The sequence below is a fragment of the Meriones unguiculatus genome, chromosome 8, assembly GCF_030254825.1.
Source record: "Meriones unguiculatus strain TT.TT164.6M chromosome 8, Bangor_MerUng_6.1, whole genome shotgun sequence".
NCBI lineage: Eukaryota > Metazoa > Chordata > Mammalia > Rodentia > Muridae > Meriones > Meriones unguiculatus.
Genome location: NC_083356.1, coordinates 122728151 through 122753394, shown reverse-complemented (window position 1 = coordinate 122753394; position 25244 = coordinate 122728151). Strand labels below are relative to the sequence as shown.

Here is a 25244-nt window from a genome sequence, read left to right as displayed (position 1 = left end):
AGAAATGGGCAAAGATCACAGAAAGGAATCCAACGTACCACAGAGAGCCTGTTCTTCATCGGACCCATCGGCGCAATCCTGGCGAGCATTGCACAAAGTCTGGGGGCTTGTGCAGTTTCCATCCCGGCACTGGAACTGTCCCAGGCGGCAGAAGCGGTGTGGGCACAGGTCTGGTTCATCAGAACCATCAGCGCAGTCTTTCTGCCCATCACATTTCCACCATATGGGGATACACCTGCATGGAGAAAGTAAGGCCTGTAGAGACGCACTGAGTCTGTAGGCTGTCGTTTTGATAACAGTGTCCTTAGCTTTACAGAACTTTTCAGTTTCACGAGGTCCCATTTGTCAATTGTTGATCTTAGAGCCTGAGCTGTTGGTGTTCTGTTCAGGAAACTATCTCCTGTGCCTATGTGTTCACTGGTGATGTAGCCTTGCCAGGCCACAGAGGAAGAGGATCCAGGCAGTCCTGATGAGATCTAACAAGCTATGGGCAGATGGCAATAGTGGAGAATTCCTTCTTTCTATGGACTAGGGGAAGGAGATAGAGGAAAGAGGAAGGGAGGGTGGGACTGGGGGGTTGGAGGTGAGGGAGAGAGCTTCAATTGGGATACATTATGAACAAATTGTGAAGAAAAAAATAAAAACTTAAAAATAAAAGAAACACATCAAGAGCCATTGACTGAGCAATGAATTAGATACTGAACCCTAAGTGATGGTGAGGAGGGGAGGAATAGAATTTTGAGCTGTGCTTTCAGAAGCAAATGATTGTCTACCTAAATGAAGGGTGACATTTGAGTATTTCTTGGAAAGTTGGTAGGCTCTAAGGATTATTGGGTGCTTATGTCATGACAGATAAATGTTAAAGTCACATAGAGCCTTCTCCAAAATTTTTTACATTATGGACCACAAACCAAGCTTTAACAAATAGAAAAAAAATGGGACAATTTCTTCTTTAGACAGTCCACAGAATGAGAAAAGTCTGTATCCGCTTCACTTCGGATGTTGGTCTAATATCCACAATTTACAACAAACTGCAACACCCAAAGAGCAAAAATGACAATCAACAAGTGGGCTAAAAAAAGAAAAAATGAACAGACATTTCATATGGCTAATAAGCAACATCCCTTGGATTTGCTTGGGGGAATGCAAATTAAAACTACCTTGAGATACCATAAAACCCCAGTCAGAATGGCTAGCATTAAGAAACCAGTCAACAATACTGGCAAGGATGGAGATGAGAAGAGCGCCAATTCACTGCTGCTGGCCCAAGATGGTAGTTTCTAAAATTAAAAATAGAATTCATCTAGACCACTCCTCTCCTATACCCAGAAGCCTCCATATCCTGCCACAGAGATACTTGAACATCTATTTATTGCTGCTCTGTCTACAAAGGCAAGACAGTGAAACCAGTTATTGAGAACTAAAGATGGCACACGTAAACAGGGTTTATTCAGATCTAAAGAAAAATAAAATTTGTAGGAAGCAGATAGATCTAAAAGCATTAATACTACTTCCCACCCAACTCTGGATTGAATTCCCCCCGAGGCTGACACAACAGATGGACCCCTTGGCAATGGTAACTAAGGAGCAAAATGTTTAGAGGCACTCTGAGCCTAATCCTCAGGAAATTCATTAGAAATCAGAAATAGCTTTCGTCTTAGTAAGCACTGTCTCGTTTGTTATAGGCATTATCTCTTTGGTTAACACGGTCCTTTTTACTCAAAGATCTTATCTAGACAGAAAGTTTGGTGACACCACCAATGAGCCTAACAACTCCGTCAAAAGCTCAGTTGATGGAAACCTACACCCCCAGCACTCAGAAAGCTGAAAGGGAAGGACCCAGTGTGGGCCACATAATGAGTTCTAGGCCAGTATGAACTACGCAGCAAGAATCCATCTCAAAAATCAGAAAAGAACCACCCCCCAATCCTTCCCTGCTCTCTGGAGTCTCCAAGGTCAATGTGTGCCCACGGGGGGTGGGGCGAGGAGAGGCGAAATAGGGAACAGGTGCCTCACTTTTCATTGTTGCCACACAGGAACTGTGTGCTGGAGCACATTGGCATACAGAGCGTCCTGTCTCTCAGATGCACAGTCTGGAAGTCATCCGGGCATGCGCAGGTGAATCCTCCCCCTCCTGCTTTGATGAGGCACAGGTGAGAACACCCACCATTGTTGGTACCACAGGGATTGCTCACTACAGAAGGGAAAAAGAAACGTGGGCTCGTGGTCAGGTGCTTTGAGTGTCAAATACCAATTAGCTCCACACAGAGCTGGACATGGGATTTGCCAGCTCTTAACTAAAAGAAAGCTACAAGTTTTATCATTTTCCATATGCGTTTAAATAACATAGAGAGTGGTTTTGATGTTCCTCAAAGTCCTGGAAAAGTAAGCAAGAACACAGCTTGCATGCATGTGCCAAATTTCAACTATGAGTTGTAATTCCCAGCAGACACTGTCATATCCATTCTTCCTCATCTTAATGACTTAGGCAACTAAAGTCTGGATGCCAGGACTATGTGTGAAGAGCCCGTGTGGTGTCTTAAGTTTCTCAGTCTCCACTTAGAGGCAAAGATAAACTTAACTTCCAGTAAGACCATATAAAAAATATTAACATTCAGAGAGAAATATTGAATACCATTATGGTGATAATTCTCATTTTTCCTTACTTCTAAGTTTGAAAGGTGTTTTTAGCAAGACAACACAACAAAGAAGACCCAGAAAAGCCAATTTTCCCTCCCCAAAAAGTATACTCCAACTCTCTTCCACATTATTTCTAAAGGAGTAATTAACTTTACTTGCATGAAGCGGAATAAAAGTTCACAAAGAAAAAAAGAAGTGTGCTCTTCCAGCACCATTATTTTTTAGAAGATTAGAATAATAATGTTTTGTGACTCAAAAAAAAGCTGTCATATGCAGACATTTAATAAATATTTCATAATGACTACAGTCTTCTTCTAAATTTTATTTTGTTATTAAGGGGTAACTGTTAAAAGTGGCTACAATTGCATACTGGCAGAGATACAGAATGTCCTTATTTTTCAAATTATTTAGGGATGAAATTGGTTGCTGTTTAACTAGGGAAACACCTGCCATTGGCCTAGGATGCAGGGTCAGGTGAATTGCCAGTTTAAGGCCAGCCTGAGCTTGCAGTCCGAAAGCTACGAGCTTAAAATGTTAGCTCACGGTGGAGTGCTCATCTATCCTGTGCAAGGCCCTGGCTTCTATCCCAACACTGCAAAACGTAAATTTGATTCGTAAGCAGGGAAATGAACTCTTCATTATTAAAAAGGGGTTTCAAAGAAAACACGAGCAAGTATCGGTGAGATCCCCGAAAATCCTGTTCCCCAAAGCAATCGCACCCGAGTCCATCATCGCCTACTCACCCATCGGCTGCCTGTACGGATGGTACACGTGGATGTCAAAAGGCCTGTGCGTTGTGTTCGCCAACACTACCCTGTCTGACCCATCATACTTGTGTCCCTTCTCAACCGTCCTGGTATTCCAGTCTGTCCAAAACACAGTGTCCTCAAAAATGGTCATAGCGTAAGGGTGAGGCAGCGTTCCGTCATACACCGTGTGCCGGTGGCGACCCTCCAAATCAGAGAATCTGGGGGCAGGAAGAAGAGCGCGTAAGTAAGCCCTCTCCTCCAGTGTCCTCCAGCATCTGTGAGTGAACCCGTCAGCTAAGAACATTCTACCCCTCGGAGTCTCTAGTGAAAGAAACACCTAAACTTCAATGACAAGTGACATAAAAGCTTAAAGGCTGTACTTGAAAACTGGACTAGCCACAGATACTGACTGACTCACCACTTCCACCAGCTGTGGTATGGGTATTATGGGTTAATAGTGTGTGTGTGTGTGTGTGTGTGTGTGTGTGTGCGCACGCGCATGCACACAGATGTCTTCAGAGGCCAGAGGCATCCGATCCCTTGGAGATAGAGTTACAGGGTATTGTGAGCCATTCCACTTGGGCACTAGAAAGAAACAAACTGGGGTCCTCTACAGAAGAGAACACCCTCTTAATTGCTGAGTCAATTCACTAGCCTCCTGTTATCCTGTCTTCCCCATCTAGACAGACAATAGCCATAAACTCTCATCAGCCTCTTTTCTGCTCGTTTCTGTACAGCTCCATGCACTCATCTGTAGGTAATGTGAGTTCAGACTGAGGATTTAGTCATCCTTGGTGGCACAGAAAGCTTGAGGCTGATCTGGTATATGTGAAACCCCATCTTACAAAAGAGAAGAGATCTCAGAAGAGATCTCTGAGTGCTTGGACAAGTTGGACACAGCCCTGCTGCTTTATAATTAGTAACTTAGTTCAATTTTGTTTTGAGGTACATACTCAATGTAGCCCAGGTGAGCATCCGCCCAGTACAAGAGATCATTGGTGTAGTCGATGGTGATGGCATTCGGCCATTCGATCTTGGTGGAGATAATCACAGACTTATTGGTTCCATCCATGCCAACCCTCCCAATGAATGCTTGATAACCCCAATCTGCCCAGTAGACATGCCTGTGGGAGCAAACACAGAGGGTTCAGGCCCTGATGCCAAAAGATACAGCTGTCCTCCACTTAAAGAATGAAGAGCTCTCTCAGAAAGGAAAGGGAACTGGCAAAAAAAAAATAATAATAATAATAATTTTATATATATATATATATATCCAAAACAGTAAGGCTGGTGTACAAGTGGTCTTTAAAATGAACCATTGTGAATTTTAGTGGCTTTGCTATAGAGTCCGCTAAAGAAATCACAATCTTTCACGATGCATACAACTCAAACTATGACTCAAAAGGTGAATAGTCTGAACTGATAGACTAAGATCAGAAAGGAGAGGAGAACCTTCCCTATCAGTGGTCTTGGGAGTGGCATGCATGCAGAAAGGGGAGGAGGGAGGGCCTTATGGGGGGATACAAAATGAACAAAGTGTAATTAATAAAAAAATAAAAAATAAAAAGGTGAATAGTCAAAGTATCATTTGAATGAACTGTGCTACTCATTGCACTAACCCAAACTATTCATCACGCAGGAAAACAGAAGACACATTCCAGCAAGATATTGGTCCATAAATAACTACTGAATGGCTGGAAAAGGTGCACAGTTATGGGGGGAGAGGCAGCGGGGGGCCATACCCATTTTTAGGATGAAGGACAATCCCCCGGGGATTTGAAAAGCAAAAGGTATTGTTGGCATCCACACAGTGCTGAGCCAGCATTCTGCGGTGTCGGCCTTCAAGGTCAGAGACAAACAGGCAATCCAGGAAGGCATCCAACCAATAGAGTTTTCTGCAATGGAAAGACGGGGGTGGAGGTAGTGTTACCACTTCGTTTATACACCCAGTTTCCTGTCTGAGCCTCCCTGAGAGGCACACATACAGCTGTCACATGACACTTTCATCAAATAAAAGAGGGCACAGGGAAACAGAAAAGGCTGTTAAAATCTTTCCACATACCCAAGTTGGAAGGGCCAATTCCCTATTTCCATGAAAAAGAAAATCGGAATTTTTAACGTTTTCAGAAATCGCGTGGTTGGAGAGACATCTCGAGGCCAGACAGCCCGGCACGTGGTGGCCAACAACAAAGCAACCTTTCCCAAAACAGAACAGCAGGCAAGCACCTGAGCCTGAGGTGGTGCTCTTACCTGCTGACCCAGTCCACGGCCAGACTTTCCGCACCGTTCAGCCTGTGGTTTATGATCGTCTCCCGGTTTGTCTTATTCAGAAACATCCTCTCAATGATTTTCTTCTGTGCATCGATCCAGTACAGCCTCTTCTCCACTCTGTCAAAGTCCAGGGCCACGACATTCCCCAGTCCTTGCAAAATCAGGGAGTAGGACGCGCCGTCTGTAGTCAGGTTCCTTAGGTAGTACCGGTTGCCGAAGATGAGGTAGGGCTCGATGTTGCTGTTCTGCCGGCAGGACTTCCCATCCGGCTCTCGGATGTAGCCGGGGGCACACTTGCAAATGTAGGAGCCCACGGTGTTCTCGCACCTCTGGCTACAGAGCTGCGGTGACTCCTTGCATTCGTCCAGATCTACGCAGGTCCGTTTGTCAGACATGAGCTTGTACCCGGGGAGACAGGAACAGTAGAAGCTGGTGATGGTGTCTGTGCAGTTGTGGTCGCAGTGACTGATGGAGGGATCCTGGCACTCATTAATGCCTGCAGGCAAAAAGACAGTCACTGGAGAACCTAAACGGCACCCGTAGGCCCACAATTATACTCAAGGTCAATAGACTACTAGATAGTGCCAATCCTTAGCAAACCATAACAAAAGAACACAGGCTACTGGGATTTTCAAAGAGACCAAGTGACTTGTTCAAAGGTCAGTAACTTTTCAATGTCTTCCCCGGCTTAGTAATTTTTCTCCTCTTATTTAGAGAACGCCTTATTAGGTTTCTATAATCAAACCCCCTTAAAGAAGACATCAACATTTAAAACTGTATAAACATATTTCAAACTGGAGGAAAACTAAGTTTAAAGTTTCTCATCTCATAAGGCTGTGAATTTCTGTGCAACAGAGTAAATGCTCTTTTCAAAGTTTACAGCACAACTGACATTTTTAGGTATTCAAGTTGTGTATACACGTCTGTATATGTGAGTATTCACGGTGTGCTATGCATTAATGGCGACCACTCCGCGTTATTCAGTCATCTGCACAAAATTATACAGATATGCGAGCACTCTCTATGCAGCTTTGCCCTTCACCGCAGATTTTAATAATTAATACGTTAGTACTTTCCAGCTGACAGAGTTTTGAACCCTAAGCTAAAGTTCTCATCTTGCATTAGTCCCCCAAGTAGCTGAGACACTGGTCACACACCACTGTGCCCGTTTCTCAGGAAGCATGAAAACATAATGGCCAGAGAAGAACAGAAGACAAGAGAGGGCCCTGTGTGCTCACTTGTAACATCTTCCGTCTCAGGGGTGTGATACTCGTACCCTGCCGAATCTCAAGCTACCGGTGTGATATATACCTTTGCCTTATGGGGTGGGATGAGCTCACGGTTAGGTACATCATGGCACTGATACTGTAACAGGTGGCCAAGCCCACCCTGAAACCAGAAGGACACATACTTATTCACGAATGACAGATGCAAAACCCATGATCAGTCAAGCCTACTCCTATCACAAGTCAAGTTTACCACATAGCCAGAAAAATTTCGTTTTCTAGCCAGATGCTAGTTTTATTGTGTGCAAAAGGAATAATGGATACTCCGGAAGCCTGCTGGCTATGAGCCTGGATGTGTAGGAGGCTTGTAAGAGATAATTCCCTTTTCAAACTGAGCGCTACAATTGAGATATGCACCACAGAAGATTTGGTCCCTACAAAGCACCAGGCATGGCACTGTGAGCCTGTAATCCCAGCATTTCACAGCCTGAGGGAAGAGCATTACCTGAGCCACACAGTAAGATCCAGCCTCAGGAAAAACCAGCGCATGCTGATGTCTGTCCTAAATCCCAGCACTTGGGGCAGAGCATTCTCTGTGAATGCTAGGAGAGCCTGGTCTACATAGTGAGTTCTACGCCAGCCAGAGCTACAAAGTGAGGCCCAGTCTCAACATAACAAAATAAAACAAACAAATGAGATTAAAAAAAAAAAAAACAAAACAATATAATGCATGAAACTCAATGGAACTTTATCTCTGTTGAAATTAAATATTAGAAACTCATAATACTATATGCACGTGTGTTATCTAAGTAAAACATGCCATATTTAAATTTAATATATTTAAAATATTGACAACTTAAGAAAATTTTTGTATACTTCAGCAAATACCTATTATAAATGAATATTATAATTCCCCAAGTATTCATGGCATTTTCATTCTGGATCTCTCTGGGCATGCACACACATACACCCATTTGCTTTGAGTCAAGTTGGCAAATGTATTTAATGAGAATGGTCAATGAGCGATGGAGAAAGAAAAACAAAATCACACATTCTCTGCTTTTAAACCATTTAAATGTTTGCCACTGGAATGCCACCATGCAGAAAAGGACAACCAAGAATAAACACCACAAAAAGAGTATGAACCATGGGGAGTATGAAGCGCAAACACTCAAAATTCATTTAGCTGGCTTCCTTATATTTGGTTGTCCGCGTGAAAGGGATGAAAACGAAGAGAAAGCAAGAACTCACTCTGGGAACCGCCATGGTCTTTTCCTTCCGTATGCCTTACTGAGGAATCCTCTTAAAGGACAGCCTGAACGTTGTTCAACATCAGATACCAGGAGTCCTTAGAGACCTTAAAGGCATGAGAGGCGACACAGTCCCCCTCTCCTGCCTGCACTCACCACAGCCTTTCTCGTCGCTGTTGTCCGAGCAGTCATCCACGTGGTTACAGACTTTCCCCAGGTCGATGCAGTGCCCGTTGTCACACCGGAACTGGTGAGGGGGGCACGTGGGCTCCGGGGTGTTGCACAGATGCTCCTGCTCATCTGACCCGTCTCCGCAGTCATTGTCCTCATCGCAGACGAACAGCCTGGAGATGCATCGCCCGTTCTGACAGGTAAACTGATCCGCACGGCAGGGTGGGTACGAGCAGCCCCTCTCGTCGCTGTAGTCCCCACAGTCATTGCGCCGGTCACACCTGCGTTAGGACGAGAGGGACCACGCTGACCACCTTAACAATGCCTCTGCCCTCTATCATCAAAGCATCCACCAACCCCACCAATCTCCAACACCGGAACAATCCATGACTTAGCAGTCTACACCGCTTCCCCTGGTGCTGGTGGCTACATAACAAATGTGGCTACAGATTTGTTCAACCACTCTTCCATAGGGCAAATGGACAAGATTCATATATTTGTAACCCTGGGATAACTATACAGACACTGGAACCATCCCAGATGGACACATTGTATCAGAAGTCCTTAGCATGAGTTCTGGGTCCTATAGAATTGTTGCTGGATGTGTCTTTTCAGAACACCTGTCTTCCCACTGGGGTAATGTTTACGTTGGCAGACCCCTTCATAGAATTCCACTGGTGACTTTCATGTTGTGTGAGTTAGTTGTGGTACTGGGAAGGAGATTAAAAGTGGTAGATTAGCAAGACATATTGGCAAAGGAAGTGTGCATTCTGTAGTCCTAGTTCCAGTACCTAACATTCCCAGCTTGCTAAGGATGACACAGTTACCTGAGCTACTACGGGTCACACCAGCGTGTATTCTCTAGATAGTCTAAGATCCCATAAAAGGCCACACTTACGCAACAGGGTCATGGTAACAGTTCATCATATGTATAACGGGATTTAGGATATAGACATTGCTAATATTTGATAATTCATTAAACAGTAGAAGGAGAGCCAGGAGCTAGGGGCAGAGTGTCATGAGATATTAAGGCACCGAAGACGAACTCAGTCGATTTTACAACTGTGCACTGACCACGTCTGTGAACTAGAGCTGCCATCCACACGCCCAGGGTAGCGACAATACACTTTGAACCTAAAACATATGCCTACATGTATGAAGAAAGCCTTGGTCAAAGCAAAATGGCTTAGCCCACTTGACTCTCCAGAAATTCGGTTAATTCTCAAATGATCACTAATGTTTTCCCTTATCTAGCTTACTTCGTACTCAGGAGGGACATGGAACAGAGGCAAATCCAGGCACATTTGCATTATTCCAGCAAGTATTCCTGCCACAACTCAGTCTCACTGAGCACCACTGCAATGTACCAAGAAGAAAACTATCCCATGTTCCACAGTGCCAGATGGGGACCACACACTCTGCCAAGCAAGGGGATGCACGCTCGCTTCTGATGTCATGTAGATAGACAGGATTTGGGCTCTATATCCCAGGTTTCCAGAGAACAGTCATTTATTTTGTTTTCGCCTTATCTTCTTATCTGGCCATAGTACTGCCAAAACTAATTCAGAAAGAAAAATAAATAAATCCTAGAGAGAAAGGAATAAGAAAATGCAAGGATAACAGGGGGGGAAAGGGAGGAAAGAAAAGAAAAAGAGGAAAGATGATCAACGTCAGTGAGAAACCTGGACAGCCAGGGGTACAGGGACAGTGAGATGCTAGAAAGGGAGGCAGAGGCAACCCAGGGTGTAGTCAGAACAAAGTCTTCAGAGCGTATTCTCACCTAAGAGTGGCAGTATGGACCCCTTCCTGAATACTAGAACAGAATTCTTAACCGGACAAGGAGATGCCTCACTTTCACTGCCCAATGACCCACAGATACCTGTTCTTCATGACTGTCACTCACTGGTCAGTACGCTAAGACCCCACTGGTAATTTTTTCAACCTTCGTAGCATATGAGTTAATCATTTTTTTCCTCTTCAAGATACCATCATATATAAATCTTGGCCACCCTGTATTCCAGACATTTCACAGGATCTATTAACAGGCATCTGCCACTGACACAAATAGCCCCAGGCCTCTGCTACTCTGACCTTCCAATCTCCTTCCTAGCCATGGTAGTCTGATGGTTCCTGGTATTCTCAGTGGCCCCTTGTGCTTTTTAATCCTTGACTGGGTCCAATATCTCTGTTTCTGTTTCACGTATCCAAATGCCTAATACCAACATTCATCCAGGAAAGTTCTACAACATCACATACCTTCCCCCATCAGCAAACACTTTTCAAGGATGCTTTATTTTGACTGAGGCTTCTATTGGTCTCTTTATCCCTCTATAGCCAAAGACTTACTACATAGGGTAGTAAGAGGCTGGGCACTATAAGAACAAAAGTCATTTCTAAGAGACCCATTTAGAGAAAGTGTTAAGAAACCACATCACTGGAAATTACAGAATTCTCCAAAGCAGCGAACTGTGGGCTGAATCTATTTGAGACACACAGTATTTAGAATTTTAAATGTCCTACATGAGAATCTGTATTTCCAGCTTAACAAAGAAAACAAAAGGTTCCCAGAAGCTTTGGCTTTCCCACCTGACATCCAACAACATTCGCTGCCTTGACCTCCAGCACACTTGCTGGAGCTGTTGTTTTTCTTACAGCAAAGAGCAAAGAGAGAAGCAGTTCTCATGGCCATGCCTGCCCCCGAGTGGAAAAGGAGGTGGTGCACCAACTAATGTCAAGTTACCTCCATTCATTTCTCTGTCCCTCCATGGAATGCAACATGTGGCTTTCATGAATTCTAGGTCCAATATTTTTGGACCGTGACATCCATAAAAACATAAATAACCACATCGATAAAAGACGTGCATTAATATGTTACATATTAAAACAGCTTTCTGACCTGGGTTTCAAAGGAATCCGAACATTTCCTTGGATAGCCAAGAGCATCGTGGGTGCTAGGTCCTGTGACTACTGTGCTAATGTGTAAGTCAGCCCTGCCCCCCATGAATATTCAGGGTGCAGACGGACGTGTCTGAATCACAATTCACCTGAAGGACTGCATGATACACCGTCCGTTTGCACAGCTGAATTCTCCTGCAGCGCAGGTCCTCGTGGGGCAGTTCTGCAGCTCGTCCAGGGCATCTTCACAGTCCGCGTCGCCATCACAGATCCAGCTTTGTGGAATACACCTCCTGCTCGGAGGTCTGTTATTTACACAGGTAAACTGAGAGCTGGAGCAGTTCTTGAGCTCTGAAAGCAAAGCAGACAAGACTCTCTGAGGGCTCGGAAATGCTCTTGTTTTATGATCTTGAGCACTCTGACAAATCATATGGGCAAGGCAATGTTATAAATACCTCCTAAAAGTTCTATCTAAATTGTTTTAGTCTGGGTTTTTCAAAAGCAAAAACATAAACATTAAAAAAAAAAAAACACCACTTAATTTTACCATAAGATTTACATAAAAACATATTTTTCCATAAGGCTACGGAAAAAGACTTCCAGTTTAAAAATGTGAACAAATATATATTTTTTAAATTTATTCTCTCATGTATCATATTCCGGCCACAGTTTCCCCTCCCTCCTCTCTTCCCAGTCTTCCTTTTCCTCTCCTCTCCTCCCTCCCCTCTCCCCCCTCTCAGTCTGCTCCACCTCCGTTTCCCTTCAGAAAAGGGCAGGCCTCCCAGGAACATCAACCAAACATGGCATGTCAAGTGGCAGTAAAACTAGGCACCTTCCTCATATTAAGTCTGGACAAGGCAACCCACTGGGAGAAAAAGAATCTCAAAAGCAGGTAAAAGAGTCAGAAACAGCCTCTGCTTCCACCGTTAGGAATCCCACAAGAACAAGCTACACAGCTGTAACAAATGAGCAGAGGGCCTAGGTTAGAACCACGCAGGCTCCTTGGTTGTCAGTTCATTCTCAATGAGCCTATGGGTACAGGTTTGTTGGTTCTGCGGGCTTTCTGGTGGCGTCCTTGACCCTTCTTGCTTCCCCAGTCCTTCCTTCCCCTCCTTCAGCAGGATTCACCTGAGTTGAATATCTTATATTTTTAACCACATGCTTCATTTTCCATGTGTACCCATGCAAGCACAAAAGGAGATTTCTCTTTTGGTGCCAGTCTGATGGTGTGAGAAAACTGAAGTTCAAAATGGTCAATCAGGCATCTGAAAGTCAGACAGCCAGAGGGATGAAGAGAACCCTTTCTGCTCTCAAGTTGAGGCTTTTGAATACGTATAAGCCAGCGCTCTCCCCCAAAACAAAGAGGAGAGTTAAGAAAGGTCAGAGTTGTCAGAAAGTATGGCACTGAGAGAAAGAGGTGAGACGCTGATTCAGAATCATTTAAGTCTCATTCAATCCCATCACAAGTTTATGTTTTCTCTTTCTCACAAACAAAATGACAAGAAACAAAATTATAAAGAGTCAAAAAATAGACAAAAGACCAAGACCAAAAAAAAAAAAATTTCCAACAAAGCAAAAATGAAACAAAAGCCCGCAAAGATTCCACTGAGTTTATTTGTGTTGGCCAACTATTCCTGGCCATGTAGCCTGCCAGGAGGAGTGTGGATATACCCACTCACAAACCAGTAGAGCATTGGTGGCAGGTAGCATCTTGGTTAAGGGGGGGTAGGAATGGGAAAAATCTGGGAGGGGCTGGAGGGGAAAGGATATGAATCTGTATACCTGAAACTGTCTATGAAGCCAAGAACCTAAGACTAGATAAGTCATGGGCCCTGGAGAAAAAAACCACAATTAATATTCTGCTGAATAAATAAATAAATAGAGCAATAGAAGACTCCTAATGGCATACTGCTACACCCTTGGATCATCACAGTCTTCAACCCCTAAACCTTATAAAGAAGCTTCTTCTTGCAGAATTAACAGAGACCTGTCACTGAGAAATGCGCAGCGAGTGGGAGACGGCAGCACTCAGCCCCGAGGAGGATGTCTAAATCAAGAATCTGTGTGGAAGAGGAGGCAGAAGAGAGCCAGGCGGTGAATGACTTAAAGAAAGCAGCATTTTCTACACACACAGCCATGAGGCAGACATAAGCTCTTCCCGATGAAAGGGGAAGAATCAGCTCTCTGCAATGGAGCGACTCTGGGTGTGTCAGCCACATTCCAGGGCCGTCCTCACACCAACACAAAATGGACAATATGGTTGGGGGGGGGTGTTGTGTGTTTTGGCTTGGTTTGGCTTTTAAGAGAGAGACAGAAGATGAAGTTGGAGTGGAAGAAGGAGGATCTGAGAGAAATTGGTGGAAGGGAAAGAATATGATCAAAATACATTGTATAAATTAAAAAAAAAAAAAAAAGAAAACAATACTTGGTAATCCACTGATAACTACAACAATGTCCCAAATCCCATAGCTCATAGGGTGATTAGCTGTCACACCGTTATGGGGAATGTCCAACTGATTCCCCTTCGCCTACTCTAGAAAGGTAAAACAGAATTTCCATTAGACAGATGTGAATGAAAATGAACACCAAGTCACTTTGCCCCACTGTGAAACGTGGAAGTGGTGTGCAATGAACGGCAGAAAGTAAAGCTCGCCTTCTGTCCGTGTGCGTTCCGTTACAAAGGAAGCTTCTGACAACCGGGCCCTCCAGTCATGAAAACCAGCTCTGAGCTTCCTCGGAAAGTGAAGCCATAGAGGAATTAACTGCCTTCACTTACCACAGTGGTGTCGCTGGTCCTCATCACTCATGTCCCCGCAGTCATTATCAGCGTCACAGATCCAGCTACTGGAGATGCACCTGCCATTGTCACACTGGAACTCGCTAGCTGAACAGGTGCTCACTTGAGGCCCTGAAAAGGGAGAAACTCTGAATGAAAAGATGGGGATGCCTACATGGGGGCCTCTATCAAGGTCATTCACACGCCGTTGGCGTTGCTGAGAAGCTCCCTCATGTGTACGTCAGGAATACATGAAATGCTACAGGTGTCAGAACCCTTGAAACAATTCTACAAATGATTTCATAAACAGTGGGAAAACACGAGAGGTTTACAGGGCAGCAATATACTGTGGAGGTCAACACTGTCAGAGACACAGAGAAAGTTCCCAGTGAGAGGCGTATCACAACCCAAAGATTCGGGGGAAACTGCGAAGCAGAACACATATGGGCCCTCTTCTTTGGGTAACTACAGTGCGGAGACGCAGTACACAACTTCTACACTCAGTATTAATTCCCACCGCTGTGACCGGTGTGAAAATACATATTTATATATTTAAACAGTAAGCATGCATTAGAATTAACTTCAAATGTATATACTCACCTAACAGTTATTATTTCCTCTCTCTACAGACCCTCAAAATTTGATCTGCCTTTTACTTTTTTCAGTGTTGAGGTGAGGACACAAAAGCAAAAGACAAAAAAAAAACAAAACAAACAAACAAACAAAAAACCTGGCAGAGAACTGCTAGCAATCAGCCATAGATTAAAACTTCCCAGCACTCAATGGAAACCAGCATGAATTTAAAACTATGTTAATGATACCACAGACAAAGGGCTTTACGTATGATAGTGCAATGATAGAAGAAGAAAAAATAAATAAGTTAAATGCTTAACAATATACCGCTGGAATACTATATATCACTAAAGAGGAGTATGAAAATTATTCATAAGGGTAACGAGACTTGTTTCCCAACTCGACAGTAAATATTGAGGTGGCTCTGGGGCTCTGGGCTCTGTCACACCCACTTGGGATTGGCATTACAGCAGGAAGCAGGAAAGTAGCCAGAGATGGGAAACGAGAAAGTAGCCATAGTCACTGGTCTGCGGCCATACTTTCCTAGCTCCTACATAGCAATGATTTTTTCTGACACATTAAAGAAGCAATACAGGAATTAGATCCTTGAATGCTTACAGTGACTTATAATGAATATGTTTGGATGTGTACTAGATTCTGTGACAGTTAACAGCAGGCTCTGAATACACATAACAACACCCCATGTAGAGGACCAGTCCACCTCACTCCCCAAACTGACATAGGAAGGGGGGAAAAAAAGTGTGCCTGCTTTGAGCCCTTCCCCCGGTGTATGTGAAGAACCCAGTCACTTTTAGACCCTCCTACAGTCTTAAATTCAAAAACTCCAACTAAAACTGAACTCTGCAAGCCGGACAACATCCTGGCTGCCTCAATGGGCAGCTATCATATTCCCAGCAGCTCCCCACTCCCCACAGTGCCCACACTAGCCGCTCTACCAAATAGTTCTGGCATCCCTTCTGGGAGCCAGGAGCAGGGAGAGCGAGCCAGCACCACCACCAACGGAAGCATGACTCCTGACTCTTACCACAAGTGGCAGGTTCGTCAGAGCTATCGGAGCAGTCGGCTTCACCGTCACAGTACCAGTAGTCGGGGATACAGCGCTGGGGGGAAACGCACTGGAACTCATTGCTGCGGCATGTGTGTGAGGCTGGAGGACAGGCGCAAGATTAAAACCCAAGCAGGCTCCCATCTGCTGCCCATCTGCCCGAATCTCTGGACTGGTTAACTGCTGCCGGAAAAGGAAGGCTGGGGCTTGGGGAAGGGTCTTTTCTATGAGCTTCTATGGGAGTGGAGGAGCATAAGATACAAGAGGAAAATCATTCCCAGGTTCCCTGAATTTTTGTTCAAGACTCCATAAAACAAGATAGAAATCCTCTTTGCTAGAAAATACCAAAGAGGACCCAGCTCAGCTATTCACAAGACAGAGGAGGATCCCTGAACACTGAGTTCAAGGACAACCTAAGCAAAAGAGTGAGATCCTGTCCCAATAATATATTGAGTGTGATTAGATAATAAAATATTTTAAATACCAAAGAATTGTCGTTGTAATGTAAAACACTGTAAAATAAGTCTTGATTCTTTTCTTGTTTTTTTTTGGTTTATTTATCATTTATTATTTGTTTGTTTGTTTCTTTGTGTAGCCCTAGCTATCCTGGAACTTGCTCTGTAGCCCGGGCTGGCCTCGAACTCTGAGATCTTCCTGCCTCTGCCTCCCACGGGCTGGGATTAAAGGCTTGTTCCCCCATGCCCAGCTTGATTTTTTTGATTAAGTGAATTAAATATTATACCATTACTCTCAAGTCTGTCCCTCACCACATTTTAATCATAATTCTCAAAAGTTAGCAAAATTCTCACCTACTCACTCTAACTCAGAATTCTTAGGGTGGATGAGAGAGTCTTCGACCTTTGAACCTTACATAGTTGTGACCATGTTGGCATCTAATGTGTGGGTACAAATACTAGAGTGAAATTTTTATCATGAATAAAGTCTTTTCCTTCTACTCTACAAGGTTCCCCCTTGCCTGGGCCACAATAGCTGATGGATTGGCCAGTGAACAGTTGTTAGGAAAGCAGCAACTCCAATCTGCCCAACCCTTTGAGATGCTACAGGCTGAATTATTTCTTTCTGCTGCTGTTGTACATGATTACTGCTCTGGCAAATTTTTGTGATGGCCTGTGGTTTCCTCACAGTGAGATCAGAAATTCAACTACAAGGAATTGATAAATTCTTAAAAGATACTTCTGGTCAGTCACACTATTGTTCTCCAAGTTACTAAGCTTAAGAAAGACCTTTTCACCTCCACTGTTTATTAGAGGAAATTGTTAAACTACAAAGTAAATTCCTCGAGATCACTACCACAATATTCAGAAGTAATAACTTCTGTCAGCACAGATATAAGTTCTGTGTATAAGTTTTGCAGATAAAGGGCCTTGAGTAATAACAGGTTTCCAGAAAAATATGAGACATGAGGCGTCTCACATGGCTCCACTAATATCTTAAAGCCACTGCCTTCCACACCTACTTCCAAACACAGCTTTCACAATTAAAGGACGTTCTTACGATGCCTGGTCGCCCCTCTGGACTCACAGAGAGGCAGTTTTATCATACTCACCACAGTAAATGGGGTTTTCATCACTCATATCTCCACAGTCATTGTCTCCATCACACAAGAAAGCTCGGAGAACACAAATATTTGTGGTCTGGCATTTTGTGAATCCAGGCTGGCAGGTGCGGGGAGCTTTAAAAAAATAAATAAATAAAATAAAAAACAGATACACATTTGGAACAGGTCTGCCAAATATATCATGAATAACATTGCTGTTGACAGACCCAGAGCCGGGTTCAAACCCCAGGGAGGCACATTCAAAGAAAGCAGAAAGGTTACAGCTCATCTTAATAGTGGCAAAGAGAGGCCCAAGTTGGTTGTGTGGCAGTAGAGAGACCTGTTCATAAGGTGAGTTTTTAATCTAGCAGCTATATACAGATCCATAAGTTAAGCCAACAATTCAAGATTAGGTAGTTGTATTTTAAAAATCATTTGGTTGACTATAACAACTAAATGACTTTCTTTTCAGAAGGCGACAGTTTTGATGGGAAAACTTCACCTCCTGCATCCTAAAGCGGGACCGCAGACCCCGAAGGCCCGAGTTAAGCTATGCTTACGGCAGTTTCTCTCATCCGAGGTGTCGTTATCACGGCAGTTGTTTATGCCGTTGCAGACGTAACTGAGGGGTATGCACCGCCCGTTGCTGCAGCTGAACTCCGTGGTGCTGTTGCAGTTCCTGAAGAGGCAGCCTGCCTCGTCGCTGTTGTCGCCACAGTCGTCATAGTGATCGCAGCGGTAGCGATACGGGACACACCGCCCGTTGGCACAGGTGAAGGCGGTTGACCGGCACGTGTGAAAGGCTGGTGGGGGTTGGGGGGAGACAAGGCAGTGAAAGGAGGCATCTACACCTTGTCTCCCTTCTGAGACAGGGATGCCTGAAGATCAGACCGGGTGCAAAGTACTTTCAGATTTGAAAAGCGAAAAGCGAGAAATGAAAAAGTCACTCCGTTCGCACATCATCTCACTTCTAAAGTTTATCTCAGAAACTGGAAGAGCAAGCAAAAGGACACTGCTGAGGAAGGTACCCAACTTCAAAACCCATGGAAAACCCACTGTGTCTTGCTCCAGTGACATGAAGACTGAGGATGGGCAGTGAGGAACAATGGGGCTGGCGGGGGCCACAGCTTCTTATAAGATCTCTGGCAACTACTCGCTTTTATAGGTTTCATACTACCTGCATCTAGGAAATATTTCCAGCCTGCCCAGAGACTATAAATGTTCACACCAGGATTTCAATCTAATGACTTTACTCACATACGCAGAGGTGGCTAAAGAGAAATGCAGCCTGGGCTATCAGAGTGGATGTTTTTGGCCCTACTGGAAAAACCATCCATACACATCAGGATTCTGTGCCAAACAGCCAGACAGTGACAAAACAAACAAACAAACAAACCACCGAGTCCAGCTTACCACAGATGGTGGGGAGCTCATCACTGCCATCACCGCAGTCATTGTCATTGTCACATTTCCAGTCCTCCGTGATGCAGCGCCCGTTGAGGCAGGTGAACTGGAGCTGACTACACCGGGTACCTGTGTCCGCAACGCAGTACTTGTTATCATTGGCCAGGTACCAGTTACCCTCATGTGGACACTGACACTCAGCTCCATTCGGACCTGGGGCGGAGAGAAACAAAGCGTGAGCACAGGGACCTTCCTTAGACTCCTCCAGAACAGCGCTTACAACGTCTTAGAGATAGATGAACTACATCTACCCTCCAGCTGCCTTCTGAGCTTCTTCCACTAAAACAACTACTGCCCATCGACAGCACAACGACTCGCGGAAAAATCCACAAAGACACAACTATCAGGAAGTACACGTTCCTATGAAACTGTCCTCAAGGGGACTTGTATTTCACCCTACAAGATCAAACTAGAAACGACAGCTCCTGAACAGAAAGACTGCGTTAACACAACTCCTCTTTCAGTCGGAAAGCCAAACCCTCTGTCTCGCTCTCTCCCTCCAGCAAGCTTCCGCTTACACTGCCTTCGCAAAACCAGTCCGTGTACAACGGAACAGAAGCCCACACTACAGCTCTCTCAAAACATAACCCTCGGGCTCCATTTGATACATAAGCCGAAATCAAGAAATTCTTGTTTTCCTCCTGCTCAACCCCTCACCTGGTGCACAGATGTGGCTGCATCCTCCGTTAAACTGATCACAAGGATTGCTACAGTGCTGCTGCTGGTTTTTCAGAACCGTGGAAATGCCCCTAGGCTGGACGGGCAAGCGAGTGGTCATCGCGATGAGGTCTGACCCGTCGTACTTGTTAGCACGGTAGATTTTTTTGGTGAAGACGTCTGTCCAGTAAATGTACTGGCCGTAGACAGTCAAGCCAAAGGAATGAAAGGCAGTGCTGACCACGACTTCTCGGTTCGTGCCCGTGAGAGCACAGCGCTCTATTTTCTGCCTGAAACGAAGAGAAGAAAAAGCAGTTTGTTAAACTGGAGAAAGAAGCGTAATGGCTAGACCTGCCTCCAAGGGTTACTCATACGCGGTGCAAGACATGTGTTTCTTGGTGATGGTTAAGTCTTAGCTGCTAACCCAGTGACAGCCTACATAAATCATTATTAAGAGCCAGGCTAACATTAGAAGCAGGAGCAATCCACAAAAAAACTCATGTGACACATGGGGCCTGGTATGAAACCCAGCAATGAAATAGAAAGAATTTATTTCCTTTACTGATATTGATTACTCTGAGGAATTTACTTAGGATGACACACAAGACATCGCTGCTGTGGTTCAAATGAGAGAATGAAGGGAAAAAAACTCAGAACTGTCTCATCCCAAGACCAAACTCTGCAAGGAAATAAGCATGTGTAGACAAACAACTGTAATGAGCAAAATCATTCTGTCCCCTGAACTCTTCCTTCGGGATGACTATAATGTGCCTACTTGGAGATATCCCATAATTATGTTACAAGCACTTGAAAGGAAGTTTTTGAGTAACATTTTCTGAGAAGCATATCAGAGAAAAAGGACTGATTTGAAAAGGGGGCCAAAACCCTTATTCAAATCTGAGGCCTGTAGTCAGAAACTGAGTGGTTCCGTTATAATTATAGGTACATGTAGTAATGCAGATTTAGATGTCTTAGGATGCAGACAAATTTCCAGCCACCAAGCTAGAACATAAAATAGTCCCGAAAACTTTAATTCTACATTGAGACAACATCTCTCTGGCTTATCAAATTTTCATCACATTAAGCAAGTCCCTCTATGTTTCAACGTCCACATAATTCAGAGACACCTACAGGCTAGCATCTGCCCAGTAGAGAAGGTCGGTCTCGAGGTCCAAAGTGAGCCCATTGGGCCAGACCAGGCTGGTGTTCACAATGGGTACCCGGAAGTTTCCTCCCAGTGTGGCTCTCTCGATTTTGGCATTGGTGCCCCAGTCAGTCCAATACATGTACCTAGTTATCAAACAGAAGTCATAATTAAGTCACAACAAGGAAGCTTCTAAAGACCTTTCCACTTTTCACAGTGGAAACAACCTCTAATTGCAAATAACCATCAACATATAGGTAAGCAAAGAAGAGCTCCATTCCTTTCCATGCTCCATTGCCAAAATGGATGTACTAAGTCGGACCAGGTAAAAGTCACCGAAAGCTCGGCTTTTGTGCAAGTTCATAACATTACTACTATTCTCGATGCACATAGAGTAATTTCTAGCCCCCACTCCCATCCTCAAATAAGCAGACGAATCAAGAAGACCTTGGCATACCCTCGGCAAGGATCTAACACAATCGCTCTCGGTTTGGACACACGGGCTAGCACAGCTCGCTTAGATCCATCTTCGGCCACGGAATTTATCGTCTGATTTGAAAAGTCACTGTAATAAATTCTTCTATTTATCCAGTCAAAGGCAATGCCATCAGTAATCCCTATATCTAGATACACAGAAGTAGAGAGACACATGCTCATGTGAGGGTGTTAGAATCGCAAGGTGCAAGAAGAATATTCAGTATGCCGCCCTCCAGCGTTTACTGCCAAGGTAATCTCCACCTGGCGCGCACTTACTTGAAAGCAGGACAGCTGGGGAGGTGGATCCTGAATACAGGCTGACATGGGAAATCTGGCCATGGGTAGAGTTTAACTTTTGGGTGAAGAAGATTCTATTGTTTCTGTGGTCATAATCCAGGGCGACAGCAGTTCCTTCCACATTTATTTCTTGGAAAGGCAGGCTATGGTCCGCAGGGTCGAAGTGTAAACTTCTCAAGGAACTATTCAAGGCATAGATGAGGAAATCTTCTCTCGAGGTAGCGCAGCTCTTGCCATCATTTTCCAGTGCCCCAAAGGCACACCCGCATTTGGGGGTAGGCAGGTCAGGTAGAGCAAAGCAGAAGTGGGAACACCCACCATTACTTTGCAAACAAGGGTTGTTGTTAAGCTCTGCTGGTGAGAGGGGCTGGGCTTGCTCATCAAAGATGGTCACATCACGTAGGAGGTTGATATTGTCCCTTATCACTGTTGGCCGATCTGTGTTCCCCGGTTCTTTGCTAGCCTGGAAGACCTTTTTCAAATTCCTATCCACCCATATGATAGACTCTCCAAACACAGTGATGCCGTAAGGCGTTGGATAACGACTACCATAACGAACCACTTGAGACTCTCCCCCATCGAGATGAACCCTGGCGATTATGTCTAGGGAGTCATCGACCCAATAAATATAGCCAGTGTTGCGGTCCACTGCCAAGCCCCGAGGTGTGACGATCCCTTCAGAAACCAGTACAGTCCGGTTGGTACAGTCGAGAAAAGAGCGTTCGATCTTCGGTCTCTGCCCATAGTCGGCCCAGAAGAGATATCTGTTCTTGGGGTCCACAACAATATGCCGAGGCATATCCACCGAGACTTTGAGGAGAACACGTCGGTACGTGGTATTGATCCGTACCACTTCTATCAGTGTCTCATAAACAAAGGCATTGGTAAAATAAAGATTTCCTACAGGGAAAAAGAGGGAGAGAGAGAGAGAGAGAATGCTGGTAAATAGGGGAGAAAGGGAGGGTGGGGCATACCATTTCAAAATAAAACATGTAAGGTTGAGGTGGGATCAGTATAGGTTGTCTTTCCAAGACAATAAATCTCAATGTAAGCTTATAAAAAAATTATGCTTGGGAATATTTATTTTCATTTTCTCAAAAAACTTCAGCTTCCTTTTAACTCATATTAGATTCACAGCCAGTATCACAGCATTCCAACTCACTTCTTACTAAGAGGTGCATTTCTTTCTTCTACTTAAAGCGTGAATCTTTACCATTCATAGCAAATAGTCTAAATACACTTTACCATGGCATAAAGTGTACTCCAGCCTGAAAAAGGCAGAAAGGACACCCATAAGCACCTCAGATTGCTATACATGTCATCAAATGTTCTTTGTATGTAAGATTAACATGGTCTTTTCTAAATCTTCCTAACTAGTGTAGATGTTTTAGCCATTGACTTTCTAAAACCCACCAAACCCAAAATCCACTTCCCTTTTGTGTTAAAGTAAAATGTAAATGTTAAAACCACATACTAATCATGTGAAATCAGTATGAAATGAATGCAGGTTGCTGAGCAGAGAACGCTGGACTCTGAATGACAGATTCCATGTAAAGTCAGTTACTGAACCCTCAATACTATGTACATATTCTTTCCCGATCTGCCTCCACACATCCAGAGAAATTAGTCCAATACGTAACTGATACTGTTTTTTGTGTGTTATTTCTCTTCCTGAGACGGGGTGTTGCCGGTGATATATCCTGTACTCATCTCCTTTAATCCAAGGTTGTCAAATAGTGCCAGGCAGTATTTTAGGCTCGTGGGGTATATAGGTTGGTTGGTTGGTTGGTTGGTTGGTTGGTTGGTTGGTGAAATGGGGTTTCCTGTATGCCAGGCTTGCCTGGAGCTCACTACATAAGTGAGGATGCCTTTAATTCTTTCTTAATACTCCTGCCTTCTCTCCCCGGTACTGGGACTACAGGCATAGGCCAACATACCCAGCCAAATTATATGATTTCTCTCACCAGTATTCAACTCTGCCATTGTGACATGACAGCAGCCACTGACAACCCCAAATGAATGGCCATGGTATGTACAAAAGCAGAAAATGAGCTACATTTGTTTTACTGGCTGTACTTTGCTAGCCCCATTGATCCACACCACCAAAACCAGTACTCTTTAATGGGGAACTGGAATTAAGAAGCCATTTAGAGCTTGGTTAGCAAGGCTACTTACTATATTTACTAAGCAATGTCTCCTTACCAAGCTCAGTAATATACAATGATATCCATTTTATTAAAAATATCTTCCCAAAATTTGTAGTGAAATATTTCTCAGAGGACTGTTAAGAATGAAGATATTTCAAACCTGAGTAAGTCAATGAAACATTGAGCTAGGCACATCAATAAGAGAAACACACCTGATGATGTTTTATCCACTAACAAGGAAGCAATTAAGAATCTGCAACTAAAATTGCCTTTCCTCTTCATAATTTTAGATCTTTCTAATCTAGAAATTTGCTGTCAACCTTAGGACAAAAACTACAAATCCACAGTTTAATATTTTTCCTGCTTGACTGAATAAAAATAGAAGAAAATGAAATGATTCTTCATAATTAATCTGTCAACTAAAACCCTTCATCTTTTTATTTAGTAAGTGCATCGCCTAGTCTTAAATGATCTTATAGATTGTCTAGAAAAACCAGTTCCGACTACCGCGATGAAAGCATCAAGCTTCAGATCACGCACCTGCTACCCAATCCACTGCCACTCCCCGGATTCCATTCGCTCCTATGCCATAGGTGACGATGTTGGTGAAATTAGAGCCATCGGGTTTGATTCTACGAATTCCGTTAGAGGAGCTCACGGAGCTGCTAAAGTCACACCAGTAAATGAAGCCGGAGGCAACATCCACATCCGTGTGCAGAACATTTCGCCCTAGAACATTTGAGAGAAATCAGCCAACCTGAGCTGTCACTTTCAAAATCTCCTTTCCCCCATTTTTTTGAACATTCGTTAATTATACAAACTAAAACTTTTAATCCCCTGTTTTCATATCCAGCTCCTCTCTACTGTTCCCTTCCCTCTGCTTCTTAATCCTCGTTCTACTCATCTATTCATCTATTCCTCTGAATCATTTTTATTATTATTACTATATGTATACAAACATGTAAATATGTAACTTTGAGCTGCTGAGTCTGTTGGGTGTTGCTCATATGCACTGACCACATAGTGTTATTCAGTGGCCAGTTGGGGGAGGCTCATCCCTGGGAAGACTGATTCTCACCACTCACCTGCTCTCCCTCTGAAATCCAACTCCCTGGCCCACAGCCCCACCCATTATAAGTTCCAGGTTCATCCATAGATGCTGCCTCAATAAATACAGGGTACAGTGATCAAAGTCACTCTCTGTACTCCACATGCATGAGCATACACACACTTGTACACACACACACACACACACACACACACACACACACACACAAACCAAACAACCTGAGTCCAAGTGTTGGAGCTTCCTGTTAGGGAAGGATATTGCCAACAAATGTGAAAGAATGACAGAACCAGAACATCACCATGGAAGAGCATTGCAGTCGGGATCACCAGCGGCTGCTGAAGCCAACGGTAAAAGCTGCTCAGGGAACAAGCAAGTTCTTGATGGAGCCCAGGTCAAACATAATAGATAATCAAGGGGGTAGAGAATTGCCTCTTTACAAAGCAATGGCTCAGGGTAAACACCTTAGCTCAATTATTGACAATGCACTCTGAGAAGATGCCAGGTCGAGGACACAACACCACCTTGTAAAGTGTTATGCCCTCTGAGTTTGGTTCCTTTCTGTGGTTGGTTTGGTTTGTTTTGGCAATGCTGGGGAGCAAATTCATGGCCCTTAACGCTACCACTGAGCAAGGAAGCACTATTCCACTGAGCAAAACCACCAACCCTTGGCTTTCTGAAACAAGCACCCTTGCAAGAATATTCTTGCATACTCCTTATGGTGCTAGAAAACCCTTGGTTCTTCATGTTCTCATTAACTGCCACACACCTGGCTTAATCCAAAAGGTACTGTTTATATATTCACAGTACAAAACCA

At 44.0% G+C, this 25244-nt stretch overlaps 1 protein-coding gene across 1 annotated transcript in view; it reads right to left on the bottom strand.

Moving 5' to 3' along the window:
* The window catches only part of Lrp2 (LDL receptor related protein 2), a 155762-nt gene that overhangs the window by 37677 nt on the left and 92841 nt on the right, over positions 1-25244 (bottom strand). The window contains exons 38-55 of the mRNA XM_021635601.2: positions 23902-24090; positions 21194-22114; positions 20898-21063; positions 20428-20586; positions 19297-19586; positions 18589-18792; positions 17736-17978; positions 17185-17310; positions 15597-15719; positions 13979-14110; positions 11352-11553; positions 8293-8588; positions 5640-6156; positions 5132-5284; positions 4343-4513; positions 3384-3607; positions 2017-2194; positions 39-235 (exon numbers count right to left, since the gene is read on the bottom strand). Of these exons, the coding sequence (XP_021491276.1) occupies positions 39-235; positions 2017-2194; positions 3384-3607; positions 4343-4513; positions 5132-5284; positions 5640-6156; positions 8293-8588; positions 11352-11553; positions 13979-14110; positions 15597-15719; positions 17185-17310; positions 17736-17978; positions 18589-18792; positions 19297-19586; positions 20428-20586; positions 20898-21063; positions 21194-22114; positions 23902-24090 (4491 nt within the window). The remainder of the gene's footprint in view (positions 1-38; positions 236-2016; positions 2195-3383; positions 3608-4342; positions 4514-5131; positions 5285-5639; positions 6157-8292; positions 8589-11351; positions 11554-13978; positions 14111-15596; positions 15720-17184; positions 17311-17735; positions 17979-18588; positions 18793-19296; positions 19587-20427; positions 20587-20897; positions 21064-21193; positions 22115-23901; positions 24091-25244) is intronic.